This window comes from Polyergus mexicanus, unplaced genomic scaffold (genome assembly GCF_030449975.1).
Source record: "Polyergus mexicanus isolate NDT 795.1 unplaced genomic scaffold, iyPolMexi1.0 SCAF_17, whole genome shotgun sequence".
In the NCBI taxonomy this organism is placed as follows: domain Eukaryota; kingdom Metazoa; phylum Arthropoda; class Insecta; order Hymenoptera; family Formicidae; genus Polyergus; species Polyergus mexicanus.
Window position 1 is genome coordinate 2794046 of NW_027223337.1, and position 27124 is coordinate 2821169.

Sequence of the window (27124 nt, forward strand, 5' to 3'; positions counted from 1 at the left end):
TACTAAGATTATATCTTTCTTGTTATAATATTGTATCTACAATTATATAATATTTTAATATTTATGTTTTCTTTTTATTTATATTAGGTGTACAAATAAGTTTCCGCCGTTTGACAAAAGTTAGCGCCACCAGTAAGTTATGGTTAAAATTGTCAGATGTAAAACGTCCTTATCGTAAGATTGGACATTAGTCAATAACATAACCTTAAAATATCAGTGATTTTTTATCAGTATAATATATTCTTTTGTGTGCGAAAATGTCGAGTTTTGAGCCGAATAAGCGTCATTTGCGGGAACTTTTGATTTACTTCTTCAATTTGAAGAAATCTGCAGCTGAGGCGTATCGATTGCTTGTAGAAGCATATGGTGAGGCTGCCTTAAGTGAGAGAAGTTGTCGTGAGTGGTTTCAAAAGTTTAAGAACGGTGAATTTGACATCGAAGACAAAGAACGTAGCGGAAGGCCGAAAGTGTATGAAGACGCGGAATTGGGAGCATTATTGGATCAAGATTCGTGCCAAACGCAAGAAGAACTTGCACTTACATTGGGAGTGACTCAAAACATTAAGTTCCGTTCTTTCACAATAAACGCCCAATTTTTGATAAAAAACGGCGGAAACTTATTTGTACACCTAATAGATAAAAATGTTTTCTGTAGTGGATTTTCCTGACGAAGAAAGTTGTAAAGTGATACCAACTTCCTGGTTAACTGATGGAAATCATAAAACATTCTATCCTCAATATAAAGGAACTCGATTTTGGAAGGCAGTTACAACTTTCGAAACACCAAAATCATGTTGGAAAACACATTCATGTCGAGTTTTGTATCAAACAGGTTAATGTTTTTTTAAAATAGACTTTTAATAATAACTGTTAACATATTTTCAAAATTTAAATTTGACTTTTATTTTATTATCTCTTTTCTCATGGGAATTGAAAGCTCAGTTTGATATGAAACTAATTAGTATAATATACAGATCTCTTAACAAAAGCTAAATCAAAAAGAGATGGATATCAGTATTTAGATACTGATGAAATTCAAACAGGCACGGAGGTAATCGAAAACTAAATAAATAAAAGAAAACGCTTTTCAAATCAGCGTTATGCATCAAAATCTGCATCTGAAATATCATCTAATGAAGCATCTTTATCCAGTGAAAATGATGATAAGATAGATAGAAATCGAAATTTTATTTCAAAGAACAAGTTTCAATGTCGAAAAAAAAGCAAACCTTTACCTGAACCAGAACCTATTAAATTACCGACTAGTAATGATAATATCCAAAGTAAATTACATAACACAAATGTTTTTATGTTTTCAGTAAATTATAGAATTTTTTGATAACCTCTGACTTATGTTTATAGATATCGATAAAGAAATGAGTTCGCATTCTTCTGTACTTAAGACAGCGGCAAGAGTAGCAACAACGTCACAACCGCGAGCAAATACAAGTTTATCTGAAGGTAAAATAAGCTTTTACTATTGTTCATGAGAAAATCAATACTTACTATTACAAACCCAGTCAGCCAGATCTGTTCTAACAGATATTGCCAAGTGCTTGCTACAAATTATTGTCAGCAAAAAGGCTACAAATTTGGTACAAGAGTTGTTATTACCGATTAAGCTGGCAGATTGCCGGCAAGAATCAAGCAAAGCTTGCTAACATAACTACACAGCAAATTGGCGGCAGAAACCGAGCAAAGCTTGCTGACATGACTGACATCAGATTGTCGGCAAAAACTGAGCAGGATCTGGAGTGCGCAATCTGATGGCAAATTGGCAGCAAAAACCGAACAAAATCTGCAGCTTATTACAAAGTATTATAAAATAGTTCAGTCGCTTATCGCTATGCGGCGCGTTATTCATTATCTATACCCGTATTCAAATTCTTGTCATGAGTGTATATAAAGCCTACAAAATGCTAATAATATTATAATATATATATTTCTATCAGTTCAATTTTTGACATAATTCTTATATAGGAAATTCAGATATTGAATTGATTTTTGGCAAATCGGACAGATAATTGTTCGGTTTTCACTTATTCAAAACAATTTCTGTCCAAAAAGATATTTAATTTTATAAATTAAGTTATTTGAATTTACTTATATGTTTTAACATATTAATATATGATTTTATATAATGTCTAATTATCTAATGGTCATTTTATGACCAAAACTTATCATCATTTTGTTACTTAGGGTTAAGGCTTTAAATCTATTTAAATATATACTTTTATATGAATGGCCAAAAGCTGCAGAATTTGTTCGGTTTTTGCTGACAATCTGCTATCAGATTGTCTTGCGCAGATCTTGGTCGATTTTTGCCATCAATTTGGCGTCAAATCATGTCAAGCTTTGCTCGGTTTTTGCCGTCAATTTGCTGTCAGGTTATGTCAACAAGCTTTGTCACCAAAACACAAGCTTAATGCGGACACAGATGGCACTGGATTTGTTACCAAGTTTTGAGCGAATTTGATGCCAATTTGGCAACAATTTGTTATCAAATTGCTTACTGGGAACATTAAAATGCTAATAATCAAACATGCTTTCAGTTCAAATCACGAAATTTGTTATTACATTTGAAGATATTAAGTATGACATAGACAGCATAAAAAAGACATCAAATGTATAAAAAACAAACTGTTCAGTGACAACGTTACAGAAGAAAGGTTACCTGAGGAAACAGAGACTCTTATACCTGCCTTATCACTGAGAAATCTTTCAACTTTCAATGAACTTCTGAAACAAAAATCTGTCTTTGCACTTTACGTAAGCAATTATTGTATATATGTTGATTTATGTTGTTCTTTCTTAAAATTGTAAAACCTTTATGTTTTGTTTTTCTAAAGTGTTTGCATTTCGTTATAAGAAAAACGAAAACTTTCCCGTTATTCATGGTTATCTTCAAAGAAAATTATTTTTGTTCTTAATAGATAAATCATTTTCGCCGCCTTGGAGGAACTTCGCAAGCGGATCACACACGGAGAATTCTCAGAAGGATTGTTCATAATGAATTAGCACAAAAATTAAACTGGGCAGGAAGAGGAGCCAAAACAAGTCTTCAATCTTTTGATGCCGTATGCCAACTCATTCTTAGTAAGCCTACAATTACGATTCTTGAAAATAAATTGTGATGCAATTTTCATATTGTAAAATTGAGTTTTCTTATACTTTATAGGATCCGCAAGCACTAATCAAGAAACCTCTTATAAGATAACCGAAGAAACAATTAAATCTTGGTTACGTTATGCAATAGATCGAGATGGTGGTCGAAACAGGAGGAAGGAAACTATAAATAACAATCAGACTGATGAATCACAATCAAAAAATTACACGAGTAAAGAATTGAATTTTTTTATGCTTTCTTTTTCCATGGAAAATTTCCAACTTTTTCATTTAATTTTAGATTTGCCATAAAGTAAATCATGGAAAATGATTGCTTTTTACAGATATTATATTACTTTATTTTAAATTACTTTTTATTAAGTTACTTTCAGGACATCAATATGATTTTTGACTTTGCTCTTGATAAAAATGATACATTTTGCTGCTATCTATTATTTTGTACAATATAGTACTTTACTTTGTGACATTATTATTTACTGTTAGGAATATTAATATTGCTAGTCAGTAATATATCAATTGCATTTATGTTTGATATAGTTAGTTTTTTTTTAAGATAATTTATAACTGTGCAATTATAAAAGTTCCTGCTAAACTTAGAAGTTAAATTGTTCACATATAACGTTTTATTTTGAAAAATAAAGACTGATCTTAACATATATATAATACAATATACAATATATAATATAATATACAATATATAATATATATATAATACAATATATAATATAATATACAATAATATAACAATATTTATAGTATAGTATAACAACCCAGACAGCACAAGGATGTCCTTAGGACGTCCAAAGGGCATCCAGGACATATATGTAGGATATCCTCAGGATATCCCATTGTAATCCTCAGATCTCCTCTGGATGTCCTGAGGAAGAGTAAATGATAGCCGTATATTAACCTCTGGAGAATCTAGGGAGATCCTGTGGAACATCCTAAGGATTTTTATAGGATATGTTAGGGATATTTTTCGTATGTTTCAAGGAGCAAATTTTAAAATTTAAATATAAATTAAAATTATGTTTTGTTATTTACTGCCAATATTAAAAATCTATTAAAAATAGTTCACCGTTCTTTAATATTTGAGGCTTTCGTGCTGTACATGAATATCTTACCATAGGTTTGGCTCCCGGGTTTGAGTTGTGTAATATTTTCTAAACAATCCAATATCTGAATTCCCTATGTTGGGATTGCATCAAAAATTGAACTGATAAAAAATAATTACATTTGTAATTTCCTGTCAGTTGCTCTTTGCAAGCTTTATATAATTCTCATGACCAAATCTCAAATACGAGTTCGCGTGTCGCATAGCGGTAAACAAACGAACTAACGGTTGAATATTATTGTTTATAAAGTTTTTGGAATGTTGCGAACAGTAACATTTCTCATGAAATATTAAATAAATAATAATTTTGGATATATAAAAATGTGCGCATCAAATTCAATTATTAATATTAAACGAAATTAACGTTAACAATTAATTGCACATATATATGTCCTCTGGAAATCCAAAAGACATCCAATATAATAGACAGGGCAGATATATCCTACAGACATCCAGGGGTTATCCAGTGGATATTTATAGGACATTAATACTTATTATAATACTTAAGATTTCTAAATTACCCAGATAGCAATTTGTTAACAAATTGTCGCCAAATTGGCATCAAATTCGGTCAAAACTTGGTAACAAATCCGGTGCCATCTGTGTCCGCATTAAGCTTGTGTTTTGGTGACAAAGCTTGCTGACATAACCTGACAGCAAATTGACGGCAAAAACCGAGCAAAGCTTGACATGATTTGACGCCAAATTGATGGCAAAAATCGACCAAGATCTGCGCAAGACAATCTGATAGCAGATTGTCAGCAAAAACCGAACAAATTCTGCAGCTTTTGGCCATTCATATAAAAGTATATATTTAAATAGATTTAAAGCCTTAACCCTAAGTAACAAAATGATGATAAGTTTTGGTCATAAAATGACCATTAGATAATTTGACATTATATAAAATCATATATTAATATGTTAAAACATATAAGTAAATTCAAATAACTTAACTTATAAAATTAAGGATCTTTTTGGACAGAAATTGTTTTGAATAAGTGAAAATCAAACAATTATCTGTCCGATTTGCCAAAAATCAATTCAATATCTGAATTTCCTGTATAAGAATTATGTCAAAAATTGAACTGATAGAAATATATATATTATAATATTATTAGCATTTTGTAGGCTTTATATACACTCATGACAAGAATTTGAATACGGGTATAGATAATGAATAACGCGCCGCATAGCGATAAGCGACTGAACTATTTTATAATACTTTGTAATAAGCTGCAGATTTTGTTCGGTTTTTGCTGCCAATTTGCCATCAAATTGCGCACTCTAGATCCTGCTCAGTTTTTGCCGACAATCTGATGTCAGTCATGTCAGCAAGCTTTGCTCGGTTTCTGCTGCCAATTTGCTGTGTAGTTATGTTAGCAAGCTTTGCTTGATTTTTGCCGGCAATCTGCCAGCTTAATCGGTAATAACAACTCTTGTACCAAATTTGTAGCCTTTTTGCTGACAATAATTTGTAGCAAGCACTTGGCAATATCTGTTAGAACAGACCTGGCTGACTGGGTATATAAAATAGCCGACACAACTAAAAATAATTATGTATGCATATTAAACTTTTATAAATATATTTATAATAATATCTTAAAACATCCTACAAATGTCCTGAACCATCCTGGACATATTCAGGATGATCCTGAGGATGTTTTGTGCTGTCTGGGAATATTTTATATAAATATAATAAACAATATTTTATACCAAATTATATTACAATAAAAATTATATTATTTTGTTCAGATTTATTCTAAATTATGTATTGTTCAGTCTTAGAATTAAAACATTTAATTATAGAACTGTTTATTTTATTGCATATATTATTATATAATAAAGACAACCTCTATATCCGAATTTCAGACATGTCATAATTCTATTACAAAAATTGATTTATTTTGATTTGTTGCTTATGATCTTTCCATTATTGAGGTTTAATTAGTCGACAATTTCTAATCAATAAGTATACGATGTTTAACTAATATTATTTTCATTAACCATACATCACAAAAATAAAATGGACACCCAATATATTTTTATTTATATCTGTTTATATAGTAATTGCATGTTACTTATATAATTCTAGGAATTCTTGTAATGACTTAAAATCTATGTGATTTATATGGATGTAATTAACAGTTGTAGGTAAAAATTTATTGATATCTATTTTATTCTTGGGATCTGTGGTTTTTGAAATTAATATTAGCTAAAAATTATATATTTATTGCAATGCAGATAATGTTGGTCCATTATCATTTGAAATCGTTGGGCCAATATCTACAATTTAGACAGTCGACATATGCCCAATATTGGGTCAATGTTTTTGTCCGATCGGATCATTTTTCAATTGTTGGTATAATATTGGCTAAATGCAAAATCCAACATTTCACCAACCATTGGCCATCAGTAAACCAGCGTGACACCGCCAACATTGGACCGCCGTAAAGTTAGCAGAGAAATTAAATATTTTCTAATTATTTTATATTATATAATTTAGGAATCGTTTGGGGAAGTTTAGGAAAATTATTTTAACATTTAGGAAACAATATTTTTTTTGTAATAATAAAAATTTATCGAGCGTCAAGTTAGCAGATCTTAATTATGTTTAATAAATATTATGAACGGAATAGATTAGAAATCATTTGGGAATAACATATTCATTAATATTTATATTTGGGAAAGTCGCATTTTTATAATTTAAATAAATTTGTGTATTCAAAAAAATGCATTATGCGTTATGCACGCGGCATAAAGGATTCAACCAATCAGAGTCTTTTATTTCTAAAATGAAAGACTCAATAAAATATTTTTATGTGCGCTGGTCCTTAAGAGCAAGCAAAATGAACAAGATTCAACTCTATAACATTATATTACGTATGACGTCGTCGGAATTGACGACGTAGATTTTATTATTTTACTGAATTTTTATAATTTTTTTATAAACATACCTATAATACTTAATGGGTTCATGCACAAATTATGCAAAAATACATATTGGTGATATGCAAATTTTATTGTGTGGCGATAAGAAAAGATTGAAGTATTTTTCTTATCGAAACCTGTGCGGATGAATTTTAATAAAACTAATAAGGAAATACACACAATGTAATATCTTTCTTTTTTTAATTTAATAGATTTTTATATAAAACTAAGTATTTCATTACTAAATATAAATTTCAGTACTGTTCTCATTAGTATTACAAATGTATTCATATATTAAACATGCTGAATTCTCATAGAAATATCTAGATATAAGCTCTTCTTAGATCTCTTATCACAACCCAGATAGCAAAATGCTAGCAGCTTGCGCGCAGATTGGCAGCAAATTTAATCAGAATTCCATGCCAAAACCATAGCCATCTGTGACCACATTAAGCTCAGGTTTTGTCGACAGAGCCTGCTGACAGGCAATGTGAGCAGATTGGCAGCAGAAACCACGCAGAGCCTGCGCGCAATCTGACGGCAGATTGACAGCAGAAATCGAGCAATTTCTAGACATTTATATAAAATGGTACATTTAAATGGATTTAAACATTTAAAGGGTCTCGAGTCCAAGTAGCAAAATGACAGTAAATTTTGGTCACAAAATAACCAATTAGAGTTAATCTTAAAGATAGGTCTCATAAGATTCAAAAATGACGTCAATAGTTGATATGTCACATTCACAGGATGTCATTTTCTGACGTTTGTATTAATAACATAAATTTATAATATTAATAATATGTATTAATATAATATATATATATGAAAATTTGAATAATTAATTTATGAAATTAAATCAAAATTAAAATATTTTATTTATATGGAAGTTAATTTCTATTTTATATCTTAAATAAATATAATAACGAACGATTTTCACTTATTTGGATAATTTCTTTCCAAATAAGTGAAAATCGGATATTTATCTGTCTGATTTTCTAAAAATCAGTTAAATATCTGAATTCCCGGTACGGGAGTCGTATCAGAAATTAAATTGATAGAAATAATTACGATGTTATTAGCCGCATTTTGCAGGCATTATATACGCTCATGACAAGAATTTGAATACGGATATAGAAAGTGAATAGTGCGCCGCATAGCTGTAAGCGAATAAACTATATTATCTCAATAAATTATATGAATGCTAAAAGCTGCAGATTCTGTTTGATTTCTACTGCCAATTTGCCATCAGATTGCGCGCGCGCAGATCTTGCTCGATTTCTGCCGACAATCTGATGTCAAGTCATATTAGCAGATCCTGCTCGATTTCTGCTGCCAATCTGCCGACAGATTGCGCGCGAGCAGATCCTGCTCGATTTCTGCTATCAATTTGACATCAAATTGCGTTGTGCAGATCCTGCTCGGTTTCTGCTGGCTATCTGCTATAATAATTCTATGCAAATTCTGCTCGGTTTCTGCTACTGATCTGCTGTCAAATTATGTCAGCAGGTTTTGTAACATTCCTGCTGATATTCTGCTATCATTATCTGATATAACAGACTTTGTATACAATCTGGAATCTTTCTGCTGACAAAAATTTGTAGCAGACGTTTGGCAAAATCTGTTCGAACAGACTTGGCTATCTGGGAAATAAAGACATACGTAGATTACCTTGTACATATTGGTTCATATTCAGAATGCGCTTACAACGCGCTAACATCTTTGTAAGCGCGTTCTAAATATGGGCCATAATATAGACCATTTTTCTAAAAAACAAAATTATTCATTATTATTACACAATAATAAAAAAATTTTTTGGATATTTTTGTATACAATGAATGTTACTTGCTTTTCTTTAAATCTTCATCAAGTTATTAAGAGATCAATATCATCACTCTCGGAAGGATTTGCAAACCGATCAATGTTCTCTGTTGGCACCGACCGCAGATCTGGGAACTGGTAATGTTGTTCATTGATATTTTAGATCTTGACCAAGATTTCGGTTTTTTCGACTAAAAATAGAAACATACAGATATTTTTTATGGAAGATAGAGTTTTAATTTTGAGATTCTAATTTTAATTTAAATAAAAATTATTTTTATTTTAATCTTTCTCATTATTGTTCTGTAAAAAAATTTTATATCTTTATCTGTTTTTTTAGATGGATATCAGATTAGTATTTAATCTATTAGTAGTTAATCTTCCTAATTAATGATTTTTTAAATATTATTATGATTAATTGAATTATTGAATTATTAATATTAATAATTTACTACATAATAAATTAATACATTTATTAATATTTATAAAATTATTGATAATAAAGACAATTTACTTACGTTTATTTGAGTTTGCATTAGCCACAGATATGTTATACGAAAATAAAGTAAGATTGTAAGATATTCCGAGCCTTCTTAATAGAAAATGGAGGTATTGGAGATACAAATCCCACAGATAGAAAACATCTTTTTCCAAATCCTAGAACAAATTATAGTAAAATGTAATATAATGTTAACATATGGATATATATGTATTGTTATAGCCCGAACAGGCTATACACGAATTATTAAATATATTATTCTAAATATTATTTTATATGATTGCTCAACGTGTAACGCGAATACAGATCACGTTACGAGCGTTGACCGAACAAAGCGCTGACAACGCGAGCCACGCGCTAAGCCCGAGCGACCGTGCAATCATTTCATTGCGAAAACGCGGAAATCAGGGCAAGCGGAAGAAAGACATTGCGAAAATGCAACGTAAAAGTCCTACTTAAAAGCAAAATAAAAAGGAATAAAGAAATTGCGAAAGTGCAAGCAAAGAAGTCCTACTTAGAACTTCTTAGCTTGCATCCGGATATTGCCAAAATCCAGCGACACGACACACAGCCTTGTCGCTAAACGACCCCCTCCCGGGTAGCCAAAGGGAGTTAATAAAAAGGCCCACCGCTAACGAACGGCGGGCAGTCTTTACAATTAATATTACACGGGCAATCTTTATTCCTTTACGCGAGCAATATCTCTAACAACCGCGAGTGTCAAAACGAGTAGCAATAATTATTAAAATATTGAATAGCCACGCAGTCGGCAGAAATATATACGAAGAAGCGAGAGGCGAGTCTCGAGACCAAAACTCGACTCTAGACACGCGCACGTTAAGATATCCGTTATCGTGATACGCGACGCGAGCGAAAGTGCGGGAACATTGTAATCAAGTCACAAATAAAATAGATATTAATATATTTATTTAACTGAAAAGGTGTCAGTTTAAACAAATAACAACAGTGAAGTTCTCAGGCGGAGCCCGAATTCCCAAATTCCTTCCGGCAAACGATCCCAACTACCGTGCCTCTTCGGAGGCACAACAGTATATATATATATATATATATAAAATCAAATGTCGTTATTTATAAAATTTAGCATAATAACAGTTATAATTTTATATAAAAAATATAGTTATTTAAATTACATTTGAATTGAATCTAGGATCGAATAACAAAGCTGTCTGTGGGAAATCTATCCATCACAATCATTGCACTATATAAATAATCCCATGAGGAGTAATCGTAATTTTATCATTGCATAATTCAATCACAGTTTTGAGATTATTGCACAATAGCCAACGACCTGTAATTCTTCGACAATAAGCAACGAAATGATCAGGGGTATAACCAATGACATCTGCTAATCTGAAAATTGAAAGAGTAATTAATTATAACGCTTTTTCTAATTAATTAATGTTACGGTCTGTACATACCTATATTTTTTCTCCAAATTCAAAATAATCGGAAAATCGCCTAGAGTACATTTCATTCCAGCAGTCATTTGGATTTGTGGTCTTATGTCAATAAAAATGTGGAAATTAGTCCAATTAATGTCCGTAGCAATTCCGTTACATTCCTTTTGGGGACATCGAATTTTGTAAATATGTGAATGAAATTGGATAGCTTTTTCTAACGCTCCAAATCCATTTCTTCCAATTGTTCTATGATTCACAGAAAGAAATGGAATGTTCTTTGGTTCGAAATTGCAATTATTACAGTCGTATGTCAATTCCGACGACGTCATACGTAATATAATGTTATAGAGTTGAATCTTGTTCATTTTGCTTGCTCTTAAGGACCAGCGCACATGAAAATATTTTATTGAGTCTTTCATTTTAGAAATAAAAGACTCTGATTGGTTGAATCCTTTATGCCGCGTGCATAACGCATAATGCATTTTTTTTGAATACACAAATTTATTTAAATTATAAAAATGCGACTTTCCCAAATAAAAATATTAATGAATATGTTATTCCCAAATGATTTCTAATCTATTCCGTTCATAATATTTATTAAACATAATTAAGATCTGCTAACTTGACGCTCGATAAATTTTTATTATTACAAAAAAAATATTGTTTCCTAAATGTTAAAATAATTTTCCTAAACTTCCCCAAACGATTCCTAAATTATATAATATAAAATAATTAGAAAATATTTAATTTCTCTGCTAACTCTACGGCGGTGTCTCCCAGCCATATCAGAGAAGAAGAAGATTGGTACAAGGTTTCTGGTATGTTGGAATCCCTTGTTCCTATTCCCTGTGTTTATTTCCTGTTCCTATTGCCTGTTGCCTAGCATTGTGCAAGGGCCTCTATACTGTTGCACAGCATTTCGAAATCGTTCCATTTTATCAATGCGCATAAAGTGCTTTAGTTATTCGGAACGATTGCCTGCGCGCTAATGCGAATTGAAAATGGACACCGTGCAAAACAAACCAATTCCAATAATATAATTTCTTCATTGATACTTGAAGAAAAATGATGAAAGCGATAATTCCGAATCGAGCGACAATGAAAATAAATATAAAGTTGAAGAAAAAATATATTAATAATATAATGTATAATAATTATTATTATAATAATAAAATAAAAAATGTTAAATTAAATTATATTATATATTATTATTATATTATATAATAATAATAATAATAATTATTATTATCATCACATTATAATAATTTATAATAATTATATTATATTACAATATTATATTTTTTATTAAGACCGGAAATTCATACAATTGCTGTTCCATCGCAATGAAGAATTCGTTGTCTAATCCGAATTACGCAAGAAGCGCATAGACCGCGTAAACGCATCAACTGCCTCAAGTCGAAATAGAAACAGTCTATGCGTTGGAAAGTGTATTAAGAATTCAATATGTGTAGTACAATCTAGGAAATTTTCAGCGCTACCAAAGCGCTTCCAATGCACGCATTGGTTAAATCGGAACGACTTTCTATGCAATCTATGCGCTTCATGCGTAACTCGGAACGCATCCAAAATAATACATGTAATGGAGGAAAAACTGAAAGAAATTGAAGAAATAGAGTTCCTCGACACTTAGTAGCGTTTTTTATCACAATCAACTACATAATGTGGTTTTTCACTTTTACATTACATGTTTGAATATTTTTCATACTGTTCTACAATATTATGGAATTCATCTGAAATCCATGTATATATTTACAAAGAACAAATTACGATTGTTTTTTTTTTACGTATTTACAAGTATCACAAGACTGAACAGTTTATAAAATTCGTTAAAAGATCGACAAATTCGATAGGTTTGTCTGCGTGAACCCAATGATCTGCTCCATCTATGTAATGAAATTCCGCCAAGGGAAATAGCTTCTTAATTGCGTCGTGATCTTCTACTCGAATATAGTCACTGTTAGCACCACCTATAAATAACGTCGGATTCGCATAGATCCTTGAATCTACCTTGGGAAATACAGCTATCTGAGTTGAAAAAGCTTGCTCCAATACCGGTAAATTCACTCGCCATTTGTACTTTCCCGAATCCACTTCTACCAAGTTTGCTATTAGGAACTATAGAAAAATGTACTACAGATATGGCTTTCTCATTCTAAGCGTAAAACGAGAAGCAATAAAATATTACCTGACGCAATGCGCTAGATTTAATAGATTTTTCAAGCTGTTGGTCTACAATTTTACGAGCTTTTGATAAGGTAGGACTCCCATCTGCTGTTGCTAAATTCATTACTTCAAAGATTTTCTTTATCTGCAAGAGACTAGGACTAATTCTTACGGGAGACATATCAACAACTGCTAATTTCTCGACGCATTGTGGAAAATTTAAAGCAGTATACATCATGGCCGATCCACCCATACTGTGGCCAACTAGAATAGCTCTCTCAAAGCCTAGATCATTCAAAAGCTGTATCACATCTTCTGCCATGTTCTCATATGACATGTTTGATGTATGCGGAGAGTCACCATGATTTCTGGCATCTATTACTATGACCTATTGCAATAATTTTCTTAAGTATAATACAAAGATATATCTTTTGCAGATATAACTAACAATATAAAGAATATATTACATTCTCAAGTAAAATATTAAAAGATTTTTATCTGAGATTGTAAAATTTATGAGTGTTTATATATTACTAGAGTGACCTTGCGTTTGGTTTTTTGATGAATTGTTTTTGATAGTGTATTCCAATTGCTTTTTGAGCCAAAGAGACCATGCATTATAACAATGGGTTGCTCTGCATTTTGATTCCGTTCATTTTCCTTTACCGATTCGTACGAAATATAAGCAAGTTTTACCGAAGCTGTTCTGAAAAAAAAAAAAAAAAAAATAGGTTAAGAACAAAAATATGCAGAAGAAATTAAGCCAACATACATTTAACGAATACTTACGATAAGGGATTATTATGCAAACATTGGCGACAGGAAGAATGTAAGTTTTTACCCGAACGAGATAAGTCGGTAGTAAGTTTTCTCAATGTAAGAAGTACTGATAAATTTCGGCCTATCATTATTAATACGATGGTTACACTTGAATATATTTACCCGATGTTTATCTAACAATTATAGAGGCCTTTTATTGTTCGCATAATTACCATTTATAGAATTTTATTTAATCATAAAAACTGACTGTTCTTTACACAGACCGAAAGAATATAGTTTTGGATCTGTTCGGAGCGTGTCCATCAGTTCAACAGCTTTAAAAGTGTTTGCGGTTAAGAGGTTAAACCACACGAGATATCGGCCGGAAATACATAAGGAGAGAAAAGGAAATATAAGGACATATTAATTATGTGAATGATAGGTAAACAATTATTATGAAATAAAAATTCATAGATATATCATTTCAGTTACTGGAGTGTCATCGCGCGCCGAGCGCAGAAGAAAAAAAATCTGAAAAACTACAGTTACGTGGGGTCTATTGTTCGCATAATATGTTCTTTATAGCTAAACTGGCTGCACTAGTTCAGAACTTATCTTTTTTCTTCAGATGTGAAGAGAATTCCATGGTCTTTAAACAAATCTTGTATTATAATCTCCCAAAATCGAAGCCAATAGAGAATGGGCCATCTTTCTATCTCTGTTAATATCTTGCTTTCTAATCACAGCTGCTTTGACACAATCCGACTCTAGTTCTTTAGTGTGTGTGTGTGTGCGCACGCGCGCGCGCGTATTGCACAAATCTAATATAATCAAAACTCAGACAATAGGCAGAATGGTTCATGTTCCCAGAGCTGGAAAAACATTTCTGTCAATGGGACTATAACGCAATGTTACAGGGACATAAACACCAAGTCATTGCACGCAAGATCGTACAAATAATCAAGATGGAAGTTGCGAAGTATACTAATTGCTACAGACTTCAAGTAAAACAATTTCATGATTCTAAAATCAAATTTTCATTATCCAAGCGAATTCAACACAGAAAGGATATACCACTATATGCAAAAACGATACACTTATTTCTTGCTTTTATTGATTACTATTAACAATGTTTTGTATTATGACATTAAATATTCTATGGGAAATAAAAAAGTAATATAATTGTTTATAATTTTAGTTTGTTTTCCTGTCTCTTATTTCATGTATATATTTAAGAATAATATAGTTAATAAAAGAATATTATTAAGTGTAAGAAAATTTTATAATATAAAGTTTTTGTTTAAAAAATTAAGGATATTTGTACAAAAAATACTAAATTTATGCATATATGTATAGCAAATATATGTAAAGCAAATTTCTCTAAATAGATTTATATACAAATTTATATTCTTCTTTATCAGACATTCCTGTTGAAATAATACAAAAAAAAAACCATTAAAGTATACACTTCCTCAAAAACATTCTGGCCTCAACCTAATGTCGAAACAACATCGGCAACATTGATATTATATTGTAAGATCAAATGTAACTATTGTAACAATTGAGTCATTCGTTGATAGCCATGGCACAAGATCACAACACGATCGTAAACACTCCTTCTCATGTGATATCCAATAAGAATTACAATGGATTGATGGTTTGTGACAGATACATATTGACTGAATTACTGGCTGAAATCTTCTGACGCACCGATCATGAGACCCTCTTCAATTGCCAATTAGTATGCAAACACTGGAGGATGATGATACAAAATTACGTCTAGTGGAAAAAGACAGGTTTAACGCTGAGTAAACCATTCCCACACTACGAGGAGATACCTTGGCAAGTTCCATCTCATATATAAAACGAAACCACCATTGGGAACCTATTGAAGAATCATTCCAGTGAGGTTCATTAATAATTGGCAAATTTTAAGCGATGACAAAAGCCATTAATCAGTCAAGAAACTGCCCATCGGCATGCTGGAAATATCATTGACTGAATCGATATTTGAAGGAAAACAGTACTGTTTTGCAAAGATTTTTTACAATGTTTTGTATCGAGAGATAGTTGCAGTTTAGTACTATGAGAGAATGGTTGATCTAATAGCCGAAAGATTCCATCTGCATATCCTGGATGTTTTGTAGCCACCTATAGTGGTATCGTCATCGCTAATTGCAGTTATTTAATTCAAAATACTGTATAAAATTTTGTAAATAAAATATATATAAGTTATAATACCTTGTATATTATGATGAGTGAATGGTATAACTGTCGAAAGGACTGCCCAGCAATATGAATGCCTAGTTGAATTGTTAGGAGTTGAGGAAAAGGATGACATGATAAAAATTTTAGATAAATCTTCTTCTTCTTTGGTTGAATGGCTCCGGGCCTGACCACACTAGCCCACACGGCCAAAAATTTTAGATAAGTTTCTAATTTATGATACCATAAAAGCGGAGAGACAGAGAGAGAGAGAGAGAACAAATGGCAATACATGAGTAGAGAGAAGAATGAGAGTCGCTACGCTGCCGTTTTTCGTGAGACACTTTTTCTAGGTCGTACACTAGCGTCACGTACATCCATTTTACGCCGCTTGGAACTACATGGCCATACCCACTTTCGGAGCCGATAAAACAGCCCATTGGTTTATCTCCGTGCTACATCCACTTTTCAATACTGTCGATTTTGGTTTATGTCCGTGCTACATCCATTTTTCGATGCTGGTAGCACAGATGAATAGACAGATAGCCATTTCCTTGCTCAGATTATCGACACACTATGCCCCTTACTGATAGACTATGCCCCTGGTTTGAGTCCAGATTGAATATATCCGATTTTGTCGACAGACTATACCTCTGGTTTGAGTCCAGACTAAATATATCCGGTTTTGTCAACAGACTATGCCCCTGGTTTGAGTCCAGACTAAATATATCCAATTTTGTCGATAGACTTTGTCCCTAGGTGCAAATCCGGACTAAATGACCGCGAGACGAATGTGAGAGATGAAATGATGAGAATAAACATGAGATTAATAGACAGATCAGTGATGCGATATTGCAGCGGTGGCAAGCAGCCGGCGAACTAGAACAGTATATATTTTATATATATATAAAATATAATAATTAACTTTTATATTACTGTTGAAATAATTTATTTATCTGTCATAAACTGTTTTAGTTAAGTCAAAGGAGCTTAAATCAAATGTAAGGAGAGAGTGACAGAAGCGTAAACAACCCGAGCAGTACATAAACATTGGTTTTATATTGGATCTATGTTGATTGCCCAACGTTTATTGTATCGGTCCAACGTTCCGAAATAACAATGGACCAATATTGACCGCCGTAAAGTTAGCAAAGAAATTAAATATTTTCTAATTATTTTATATTATATAATTTAGAAATCGTTTGGGGAAGTTTAGGAAAATTATTTTAACATTTAGGAAACAATATTTTTTTTGTAATAATAAAAATTTATCGAGCGTCAAGTTAGCAGATCTTAATTATGTTTAATAAATATTATGAACGGAATAGATTAGAAATCATTTGGGAATAACATATTCATTAATATTTTTATTTGGGAAAGTCGCATTTTTATAATTTAAATAAATTTGTGTATTCAAAAAAAATGCATTATGCGTTATGCACGCGGCATAAAGGATTCAACCAATCAGAGTCTTTTATTTCTAAAATGAAAGACTCAATAAAATATTTTCATGTGCGCTGGTCCTTAAGAGCAAGCAAACTGAACAAGATTCAACTCTATAACATTATATTACGTATGACGTCGTCGGAATTGACATACGACTGTAATAATTGCAATTTCGAACCAAAGAACATTCCATTTCTTTCTGTGAATCATAGAACAATTGGAAGAAATGGATTTGGAGCGTTAGAAAAAGCTATCCAATTTCATTCACATATTTACAAAATTCGATGTCCCCAAAAGGAATGTAACGGAATTGCTACGGACATTAATTGGACTAATTTCCACATTTTTATTGACATAAGACCACAAATCCAAATGACTGCTGGAATGAAATGTACTCTAGGCGATTTTCCGATTATTTTGAATTTGGAGAAAAAATATAGGTATGTACAGACCGTAACATTAATTAATTAGAAAAAGCGTTATAATTAATTACTCTTTCAATTTTCAGATTAGCAGATGTCATTGGTTATACCCCTGATCATTTCGTTGCTTATTGTCGAAGAATTACAGGTCGTTGGCTATTGTGCAATAATCTCAAAACTGTGATTGAATTATGCAATGATAAAATTACGATTACTCCTCATGGGATTATTTATATAGTGCAATGATTGTGATGGATAGATTTCCCACAGACAGCTTTGTTATTCGATCCTAGATTCAATTCAAATGTAATTTAAATAACTATATTTTTTATATAAAATTATAACTGTTATTATGCTAAATTTTATAAATAACGACATTTGATTTTATATATATATATATATATACTGTTGTGCCTCCGAAGAGGCACGGTAGTTGGGATCGTTTGCCGGAAGGAATTTGGGAATTCGGGCTCCGCCTGAGAACTTCACTGTTGTTATTTGTTTAAACTGACACCTTTTCAGTTAAATAAATATATTAATATCTATTTTATTTGTGACTTGATTACAATGTTCCCGCACTTTCGCTCGCGTCGCGTATCACGATAACGGATATCTTAACGTGCGCGTGTCTAGAGTCGAGTTTTGGTCTCGAGACTCGCCTCTCGCTTCTTCGTATATATTTCTGCCGACTGCGTGGCTATTCAATATTTTAATAATTATTGCTACTCGTTTTGACACTCGCGGTTGTTAGAGATATTGCTCGCGTAAAGGAATAAAGATTGCCCGTGTAATATTAATTGTAAAGACTGCCCGCCGTTCGTTAGCGGTGGGCCTTTTTATTAACTCCCTTTGGCTACCCGGGAGGGGGTCGTTTAGCGACAAGGCTGTGTGTCGTGTCGCTGGATTTTGGCAATATCCGGATGCAAGCTAAGAAGTTCTAAGTAGGACTTCTTTGCTTGCACTTTCGCAATTTCTTTATTCCTTTTTATTTTGCTTTTAAGTAGGACTTCTACGTTGCATTTTCGCAATGTCTTTCTTCCGCTTGCCCTGATTTCCGCGTTTTCGCAATGAAATGATTGCACGGTCGCTCGGGCTTAGCGCGTGGCTCGCGTTGTCAGCGCTTTGTTCGGTCAACGCTCGTAACGTGATCTGTATTCGCGTTACACGTTGAGCAATCATATAAAATAATATTTAGAATAATATATTTAATAATTCGTGTATAGCCTGTTCGGGCTATAACAATACATATATATCCATATGTTAACATTATATTACATTTTACTATAATTTGTTCTAGGATTTGGAAAAAGATGTTTTCTATCTGTGGGATTTGTATCTCCAATACCTCCATTTTCTATTAAGAAGGCTCGGAATATCTTACAATCTTACTTTATTTTCGTATAACATATCTGTGGCTAATGCAAACTCAAATAAACGTAAGTAAATTGTCTTTATTATCAATAATTTTATAAATATTAATAAATGTATTAATTTATTATGTAGTAAATTATTAATATTAATAATTCAATAATTCAATTAATCATAATAATATTTAAAAAATCATTAATTAGGAAGATTAACTACTAATAGATTAAATACTAATCTGATATCCATCTAAAAAAACAGATAAAGATATAAAATTTTTTTACAGAACAATAATGAGAAAGATTAAAATAAAAATAATTTTTATTTAAATTAAAATTAGAATCTCAAAATTAAAACTCTATCTTCCATAAAAAATATCTGTATGTTTCTATTTTTAGTCGAAAAAACCGAAATCTTGGTCAAGATCTAAAATATCAATGAACAACATTACCAGCTCCCAGATCTGCGGTCGGTGCCAACAGAGAACATTGATCGGTTTGCAAATCCTTCCGAGAGTGATGATATTGATCTCTTAATAACTTGATGAAGATTTAAAGAAAAGCAAGTAACATTCATTGTATACAAAAATATCCAAAAAATTTTTTTATTATTGTGTAATAATAATGAATAATTTAGTTTTTTAGAAAAATGGTCTATATTATGGCCCATATTTAGAACGCGCTTACAAAGATGTTAGCGCATTGTAAGCGCATTCTGAATATGAACCAATATGTACAAGATAATCTACGTATGTCTTTATTTGTGATAAGAGATCTAAGAAGAGCTATATCTAGATATTTCTATGAGAATTTAACATATTTAATATATGAATACGTTTGTAATACTAATGAGAACAGTACTGAAATTTATATTTAGTAATGAAATACTTAGTTTTATATAAAATGTCTATTATATGTCTAAAGCAATTTATGTATGTCTTTATTTGTGATAAGAGATCTAAGAAGAGCTTATATCTAGATATTTCTATGAGAATTCAGCATGTTTAATATATGAATACATTTGTAATACTAATGAGAACAGTATTGAAATTTATATTTAGTAATGAAATACTTAGTTTTATATAAAAATCTATTAAATTAAAAAAAGAAAGATATTACATTGTGTGTATTTCCTTATTAGTTTTATTAAAATTCATCCGCACAGGTTTCGATAAGAAAAATACTTCAATCTTTTCTTATTGCCACACAATAAAATTTGCATATCACCAATATGTATTTTTACATAATTTGTGCATGAACCCATTAAGTATTATAGGTATGTTCATAAAAAAATTATAAAAATTCAGTAAAATAATAAAATCTACGTCGTCAATTCCGACGATGTCATACGTAATATAATGTTATAGAGTTGAATCTTGTTCATTTTACTTGCTCTTAAAGACCAGCGCACATGAAAATATTTTATTGAGTCTTTCATTTTAGAAATAAAAGACTCTGATTGGTTGAATCCTTTATGCCGCGTGCATAACGCATAATGCATTTTTTTGAATACACAAATTTATTTAAATTACAAAAATGCGACTTTCCCAAATAAAAATATTAATGAATATGTTATTCCCAAATGATTTCTAATCGATTCCGTTCATAATATTTATTAAACATAATTAAGATCTGCTAACTTGACGCTCGATAAATTTTTATTATTACAAAAAAAATATTATTTCCTAAATGTTAAAATGATTTTCCTAAACTTCCCCAAACGATTCCTAAATTATATAATATAAAATAATTAGAAAATATTTAATTTCTCTGCTAACTCTACGGCGGTCTGGGCGACTTTCCGAAAGGAATTGTTTATACACCATTAACTAGGTATAGGTATTAGCAGGGTTGGGAAAGTTACTTTATAAAAGTAACTCGTTACCGTTACCGTTATTTTTTCTAAAAAGTAACTCGTTACTGTTACTCGTTACCAATTTTAAAAAGTAACTCGTTACCGTTACAGTTACTAAAAAGTAACGAGTCGTTACAATTTCCGTTACTTTTTTACAATGCAAACTAATAAATTATTTTGCATAAGAAAAACTTTTAAAAAATTGTAAGCAAGATTTCATTCAAGGTTTATTACAAAATAAATGATTAAATTTTATCGAAATTCTTTATTAATTTTTAATAAAATTTGTTGCTCCATAGTATCATCATTTAAATGCCCTCTTTGTGGTGTTAATACAGAGCCACCGATGCTAAACATTCTTTCTACAGATGCACTGCTTGGTAGAGCTGTATTATATTTAATAAAAGGTTTTTTAAGTTTTGGATAGTCGTTTAACATTTCTATATTACAATTATTTGATTTTAAAAACCGTTGCAATTCTTCTTGTTCAGATTCATTTTGCACCGTTTTTTGCTCAAAAATGAAAAAATCATCGTGATCGTCAGATTTTCCAGCTTTTGAAGAATTTTCAGTTGATCGGATTCCCAATAAATCCTCCAAGTAATTTTCAGCACGTTTTCTTTTTTCTCCGATTAACTAATTTAACTTGAATTTTGGATGTAAACATGCTGCTATTATTAATTCTTTTGTTTCAAATATTGTAAGAAATCTAAAATCAAATATAATAAATTAAGCGACATTGTTTGTTTTATTGAAATTAATACTTTTGAATCAATAGTTTAAAATAAAATAATATTTTTCAATTAAATCCTTATTTAAAATTAAATAACATATGTATTAATCAAATTAATAAGTTACCTTTTATTTAAACCTTGATGAATAGCTTCAACTAATGAATGGCAATCTATAAGGTCAGATTTATTGAGATTTTCTAATTTTCGTTGCAAGGTACTTAGAACTGGTAGTAAATGAGAGCTCTGCTTTTCCGAAAAGATAAAGCTCTCATTGGATATCGCGCGTCGCGTCATCGCACTGGTCTGCAAGAGCCATAAGTTGATCAATCACATTCAAGCATTTTTACAACATAATAAGAATGCTAATTGTCGATTTGCTTACGGCTTTACGGTTAAGATAAAAAATTTATCACGCACAATAGCAAGAATAATATCTTAAATAAATCAAAAAATTTGAAAAAAGTAACGATAAAAGTAACTGTTAAATTCGTTACTCGTTACCGAAAAATGTAACGAAGTTACTTTTTCCGTTATAAATAAAATTTGTAACGCCATTACCGTTACAATTACCGAAAAAAAGTAACTGTAACCGTAACGGCGTTACAAGTAACGCGTTACTTCCCAACCCTGGGTATTAGATAGGTTAATATATGATAAACTAATATAGGTATTGGATAAGATAATATATGATAAACCAATATAGGCATTATATAGGATAATGTGTAAAAACCTCTTTTTGAGTCATATGGGAGGATGGGACCCGAGCGGAATCGAACCTGGAATCTTTCGATTACCAGCCTGCGACTCTACGCCCGGCGCCACACATCGCCTATGTACCTTGTACCAATCTTCTTCTTCTTTTTCTATGGCTGTTTGGGAATTAGATTCGCCCATACACCATTGTTTCTTATGGAAATAATAATAATAATAAGTATCCTCTTAGAAGAGGAGAAGGTCCAAAAAAAATGATGTCAAAACAAAGAACACACGCGTAACGCGTCAGAACACGTCCATACTCGACAAAGGCTGTAACGGAACTACCGTGTACCTTGTACCAATGCAGAATAGACCGTGACACAAGAAATAGGCACAGAGAATTTCCATCACGTTGGAAATTCTGTGCCTGTTGCCTGTTGCCAACCAATCACCGGAAATAAGTTAGCGCTGGAAGTGCATATTTTTAAATAAATAATAGCTCAAACGATTGCTCCTTAATTGCTCTGTCAGAATCCACAATTGCTTCCCTTTTAAAATTAATAGTTTTTGAAATATTTACAAAAAACGTAAAATTTATCATTTTCATTTAAAAACATATTTTTAATAGTTTTTTGCAATTATATCCAGCATGAAACAATTGCTCCTTAATTGCTCCATATTGTTCCATTATTATTTTTATGATTTATTGCATTTTTTATCGAAAATTAACAAATCAATCATTTTCCAAGCGATGCCGTCGCCACCTATCGGCCGCCTATCGGAACTATATGGCTCGCAATCAACGGCGAAAATATTCAAACATAATACAACAGCTCTATTGTTAATAACTATATCTAAAAGAGTTTAATTAACGTTTCTTATTTATTTTTTAATAGAATAATTGCACCTCGCTTGCTCTATTATAATATTCGCGATCGCTCCACTTGTATAGTTAATCTTTTTATGATATATTAGCAAAAAAAACACCAATCATTTTTTTGTAAAAACATTTTCCGTAATCTACTGCAAATATATCCAACATAAAACGATTGCTCCTTAATTGCTTCATATTTAAGATCGTCTTAAGAGGATGCCGGATTACCGACAGAACGCGAATATTAGTTATTTTGCAAAATATTTTTGTTGATTATAGATATCAACAAATCCTTTTCCATAATTAAAGTATACATAATAACGGAGCGCGGAGTTCACGATTTCATATGTAAAGTGAAAAAAAATGAGAAAATTACAGTTTTGTTATCGGCTTCTGCGTCAACATTTACTTAATATAACAAATTTGTAATCTACACGTGCCTAATCAGTAAACTCCGCACTCGGCATTTCATCAAAGAGTATAAGTAAACTTAGAGAAGTGAGTTTAGAAGCTTTCTAGAGAATAAAAAGAATAAAAGTCGAATAAATAAAAGAATATAATAATGGAAAAGAAAGAATACAATAAAAAAAACGAGCAAAAAGAGAGAGAGAGAGAGACAGAAAGAAAGCAGCGTGAATGAATGTGTAAACGAATGTGCGAAGAGCATGATATATTATATATATAAGTAGGATAGTATGGCCGGTTTTGGCTCAGTTTGTCGTGAGTGTGAGAGAGAGGGTATCGTTGGGGAGGAAGAGAGAGAGATAGTTTCGGAGCAGTTTGTAGGCGCCCGAGGGATGGAAAGCAGGCTGGGCGGGTGCATGGGGGGGTAAGTAGGGTGAGAGGGGAAGCGCGGCCGGGGGGAAGCGGTGGGTACGAGTCGCCGAGAGCGCTCGAGAGATGGTGTTCGGGGGGTGGCGGTTCCTCCCGATTCGCGACCTTGACGCGACTCGCGCTTCTAGCGCGCGATCCGCTGTCGCGATTCTTTAGGGGGGCGCGCCGCTTCTAGCGCGCGATCCGCGAGCGGGCGGCGGGCGCCCGGCGTCGAGGGAGCGGGGGATCGTCGGTGGGCGGTCGAGCGGACGGAGGGGCGTCCCTCATTGCTCTCCTCTTCTCGAAGTCCGATATCGTGGAGATATCTCGGCCAGCCCGATTTTAGTTTAAGACAGGGATATTCCGCGAGGTAGATCGAATCGTTCGCGAATAGCGCGAGATCGCCCGAGGGTCTTCGATACGCGGCGGATAGACGCGTGAAATTCGCCGGTAGAAACGTCGCGTAATCCGTGAGCGTCATAGGTCTACCGCAACGTTTCTCGGTCATGTCGACCGACCATACATTGCGGCGATTAGCTATATATAATCGATGATTCATTATTAGCGCGGCGTCCACGCGTCGCAATGCGCAGAGATCCGCGCGCGCTGGGTCGGTCGGCGCGACGCTAGTCGTCGCGGGCGCCGCGGTGGTCGCGGGAGTCGCCATTGGATAGTTTCCGTCGTCGTGAGATCCGTACAGATTCTGTATAGCGAGAATGTCTTCTATGCTCAGCTTAACTGGAAATTGATTCTCGATGTCGGGTATATACGGGAACATTATAGAGTCATTGCGCATGCTATGCTGTAGACCCAATGCGTGGCCGATCTCGTGCGTTAGCATTTGTAGCAGGTGATGCGTGTCGGGAGGATTTTTGTTTAGATACACGTGCCACGGTTCGGAATCGTCGACGTGTATCTCCGATGTGAAGTCGGTTGTTCCAGAGGGAAAAAACGCGTGAGCTAGGGCTCCTGCCGGACCGTCGAAGGCTGCCGGGCCAATACCAACGTTTCGACGATTCGTGTAAGTGTGCGCGCCCGTTCGATACGATATTAATATATCGGGGTGTAACGGGTCGCGCGCGAAAGTTAGCGATGAGTTCGCCGCCCATAACGCGCACGCCATTTCGGCCGTTCGCGAGATTTCCTCGCTAGCCACCTGAAAATTCCATGCGAGACGCGTCTTCGGCCATTTTCGCGCGATCGGGAATATCTGCGAGACCGCATCGCGGTTTACGCATAAGGTGAAGCGTAACGGCGTTTAACGCGCCGTTTCCCGATAATTGATAATATTCTTGAAACAGCGATAGCGCGCGACGCAGAGATGTCGCGTTATCGGACGACAGTGATTCTCCATCGTCTTTTAGAAAACCGTATACGCGCAGAAAACGAAGCGCCTCGATTCTTTCCGAGTCGAAGGGAGCGGCGACCGTCGTAGCGACGAGCATCGTCACTAGAGTGAGAACCGTCCTCGTGTTAGTCATCGCGCGAAGCGGGGAAGACGCGGTAAACTGTTGAGAGACGCCGAGCGCGATTGATTCGCGCGTTCCGCGAGACGCCTATTTTTATCGACGACGAATAATGTGGGTGGGTGGGGAGAGGGAGAGGGAAACGCGTTTCTTTTGACGTCGAGCGTTTGGAATGCGCGTTATCTAGCGGACGCGCTCGAGTTCCTCTTTTGTTTTTTCTATTTTATTATTCGTTTGTCCTCTAAGAAGGACATTCGATGAGCGATTAAAGATATCCCTTCCAACGATACGCGTTATCTAACGGATGTTTTCTGTTATTTCTATTTTATTATTCGTTTGTCCTCTAAGAAGGACATTCGATGAGCGATTAAAGATATCCCTTTCAACGATGCGCGTTATCTAACGGATGTTTTCTGTTATTTCTATTTTATTATTCGTTTGTCTCCTAAGAAGGACACTCGATGAGCGATTAGAGATATTTCTTTCCGGTAATGATAAATTAGAGATATCTCCTTCCGGTAACGATAAATTAGAGATACCCCTTAGATACCCCCTAGATACTTCTTTCCGGTGATGATGATCTCATTGTTCGCAGAGTATTCGGAATGCGCATTATCTAACGGATGTTTTTTGTTATTTCTATTTTTATTATTCATTTGTCCTCTAAAAAGGACACTCGATGAGCGAGTAGAGATACCTCCCTTCCGGCAACGGAGCGGTCGCGGAAGGAAGATGCGGCGCGATCGATAAATTGTACCGCAACATCCCGCGCGTCGATCTTTATAAAACGCGAGATCGTTTCGAGAAGCGTTAAAGTATTCTCGCTCGCGAGATAACGAAGCGCGAAACGACGGAACGTGAAGTGACGAGAATTAAAATCGGTCGTGAACTGTTCGATATGGAACGAATCGAACAGATAATTAACGCGGCCGATTATATTAATGTAAACGGAGACTTAATCGCGATAAAGTCCTATGTTCTGGGAGACCTCGCCACGGATTTGCGTGTGGAAGCGCAAGGTGTTATTGAAAATAGTCCGGATTCGTTTAGACTCGCCTTTCAGTTAAACGAAGACGTAGATATCGCGCGTTTAATGTAAGTATCTAATTGAAATTATAATAAATTATAATAAATTATAATAAATTATAATAAATTATAATAAATTATATATTATAATTTATTATAATATTTTTACTAATTGTTCGAAATCGAACTAAGCATAAATAATCACGGTCAACATAACGAGCGTGATAGCAAGGCGCAGCTTGATCACGCTCAAAATTCGGCGCGCTGGCGGACATCTCGCGCGTCGCGCGGCCCTCCGCAAATCAGAGCGCGCTTCGTCAGCGGCGCTTAGCAAATCGCGCCCGGCCCGCGGCATTGCTCGGGCCTATCGATGC

At 33.4% G+C, this 27124-nt stretch overlaps 3 protein-coding genes, 2 long non-coding RNA genes and 1 pseudogene across 12 annotated transcripts; 3 read left to right on the top strand and 3 right to left on the bottom strand.

Annotated features, from left to right (window-relative positions):
- The first annotated feature begins 1 nt into the window (after position 1).
- LOC138940703 (uncharacterized) lies at positions 2 to 5211 on the top strand. 4 transcript variants are annotated; one of them, XM_070309826.1, is made up of 6 exons: positions 3 to 565; positions 637 to 832; positions 1363 to 1461; positions 2553 to 2769; positions 2934 to 3096; positions 3179 to 5211. In XM_070309826.1, exons 2-4 carry the CDS (start codon positions 643 to 645, stop codon positions 2630 to 2632), a joined length of 369 nt encoding a protein of 122 aa, XP_070165927.1. In that variant the 5' UTR covers positions 3 to 565; positions 637 to 642; the 3' UTR covers positions 2633 to 2769; positions 2934 to 3096; positions 3179 to 5211. The 4 variants fall into 4 exon arrangements, 2 of the variants coding, with proteins under 2 accessions (XP_070165926.1, XP_070165927.1); XR_011448035.1 differs by adding an exon at positions 975 to 1051 and having other exon boundaries at positions 20 to 832; XM_070309825.1 differs by having other exon boundaries at positions 2 to 832.
- Positions 5212 to 7344: 2133 nt separating this feature from the next.
- On the bottom strand, positions 7345 to 11357 carry LOC138940567 (uncharacterized). 2 transcript variants are annotated; one of them, XR_011448010.1, is made up of 5 exons: positions 10925 to 11357; positions 10637 to 10856; positions 9505 to 9643; positions 9015 to 9177; positions 7345 to 8808 (listed from the first exon to the last, which is right to left on the bottom strand). It is a non-coding gene; the product is annotated as an uncharacterized lncRNA (long non-coding RNA). The 2 variants fall into 2 exon arrangements; XR_011448009.1 differs by having other exon boundaries at positions 7345 to 9177; positions 10925 to 11344.
- A 1185-nt stretch (positions 11358 to 12542) lies between these two features.
- Positions 12543 to 16393, bottom strand: LOC138940609 (sn-1-specific diacylglycerol lipase ABHD11-like). 4 transcript variants are annotated; one of them, XM_070309649.1, is made up of 5 exons: positions 16091 to 16393; positions 13880 to 14721; positions 13634 to 13796; positions 13113 to 13478; positions 12543 to 13042 (listed from the first exon to the last, which is right to left on the bottom strand). In XM_070309649.1, exons 2-5 carry the CDS (start codon positions 13996 to 13998, stop codon positions 12725 to 12727), a joined length of 966 nt encoding a protein of 321 aa, XP_070165750.1. In that variant the 5' UTR covers positions 13999 to 14721; positions 16091 to 16393; the 3' UTR covers positions 12543 to 12724. The 4 variants fall into 4 exon arrangements, with proteins under 4 accessions (XP_070165750.1, XP_070165753.1, XP_070165751.1 ...); XM_070309652.1 differs by lacking the exon at positions 16091 to 16393 and having other exon boundaries at positions 13880 to 14043; positions 14118 to 14926; XM_070309650.1 differs by lacking the exon at positions 16091 to 16393 and having other exon boundaries at positions 13880 to 14043; positions 14134 to 14925.
- Positions 15368 to 16277, top strand: LOC138940813 (uncharacterized; annotated as a pseudogene).
- Positions 16394 to 17639: 1246 nt separating the features above from the next.
- On the top strand, positions 17640 to 20020 carry LOC138940702 (uncharacterized). The gene is made up of 4 exons (XR_011448034.1): positions 17640 to 17940; positions 18009 to 18228; positions 19220 to 19358; positions 19686 to 20020. It is a non-coding gene; the product is annotated as an uncharacterized lncRNA (long non-coding RNA).
- Positions 20021 to 22978: 2958 nt separating this feature from the next.
- LOC138940814 (matrix metalloproteinase-20-like) lies at positions 22979 to 25381 on the bottom strand. Its single transcript, XM_070310036.1, has 2 exons — positions 24681 to 25381; positions 22979 to 23039 (listed from the first exon to the last, which is right to left on the bottom strand). Exons 1-2 carry the CDS (start codon positions 25379 to 25381, stop codon positions 22979 to 22981), a joined length of 762 nt encoding a protein of 253 aa, XP_070166137.1.
- Positions 25382 to 27124: the final 1743 nt, after the last annotated feature.

Coding starts and splice junctions, on each gene's coding strand:
- LOC138940703 (XM_070309825.1), top strand. CDS start 643: ATGTTTTCTGTAGTGGATTTTCCTGACGAAGAAAGTTGTAAAGTGATA. Junction 833..1,362: donor TCGAGTTTTGTATCAAACAG/GTTAATGTTTTT, acceptor TTATGTTTATAG/ATATCGATAAAGAAATGAGT. Junction 1,462..2,552: donor AAATACAAGTTTATCTGAAG/GTAAAATAAGCT, acceptor ACATGCTTTCAG/TTCAAATCACGAAATTTGTT.
- LOC138940609 (XM_070309649.1), bottom strand. CDS start 13,998: ATGATAGGCCGAAATTTATCAGTACTTCTTACATTGAGAAAACTTACT. Junction 13,797..13,879: donor TTGCATAATAATCCCTTATC/GTAAGTATTCGT, acceptor TTTTTTTTTCAG/AACAGCTTCGGTAAAACTTG. Junction 13,479..13,633: donor ATCAAAAAACCAAACGCAAG/GTCACTCTAGTA, acceptor TTATTGCAATAG/GTCATAGTAATAGATGCCAG.
- LOC138940814 (XM_070310036.1), bottom strand. CDS start 25,381: ATGGCGTGCGCGTTATGGGCGGCGAACTCATCGCTAACTTTCGCGCGC. Junction 23,040..24,680: donor TTCACGCGTCTATCCGCCGC/GTATCGAAGACC, acceptor ATGCACTTCCAG/CGCTAACTTATTTCCGGTGA.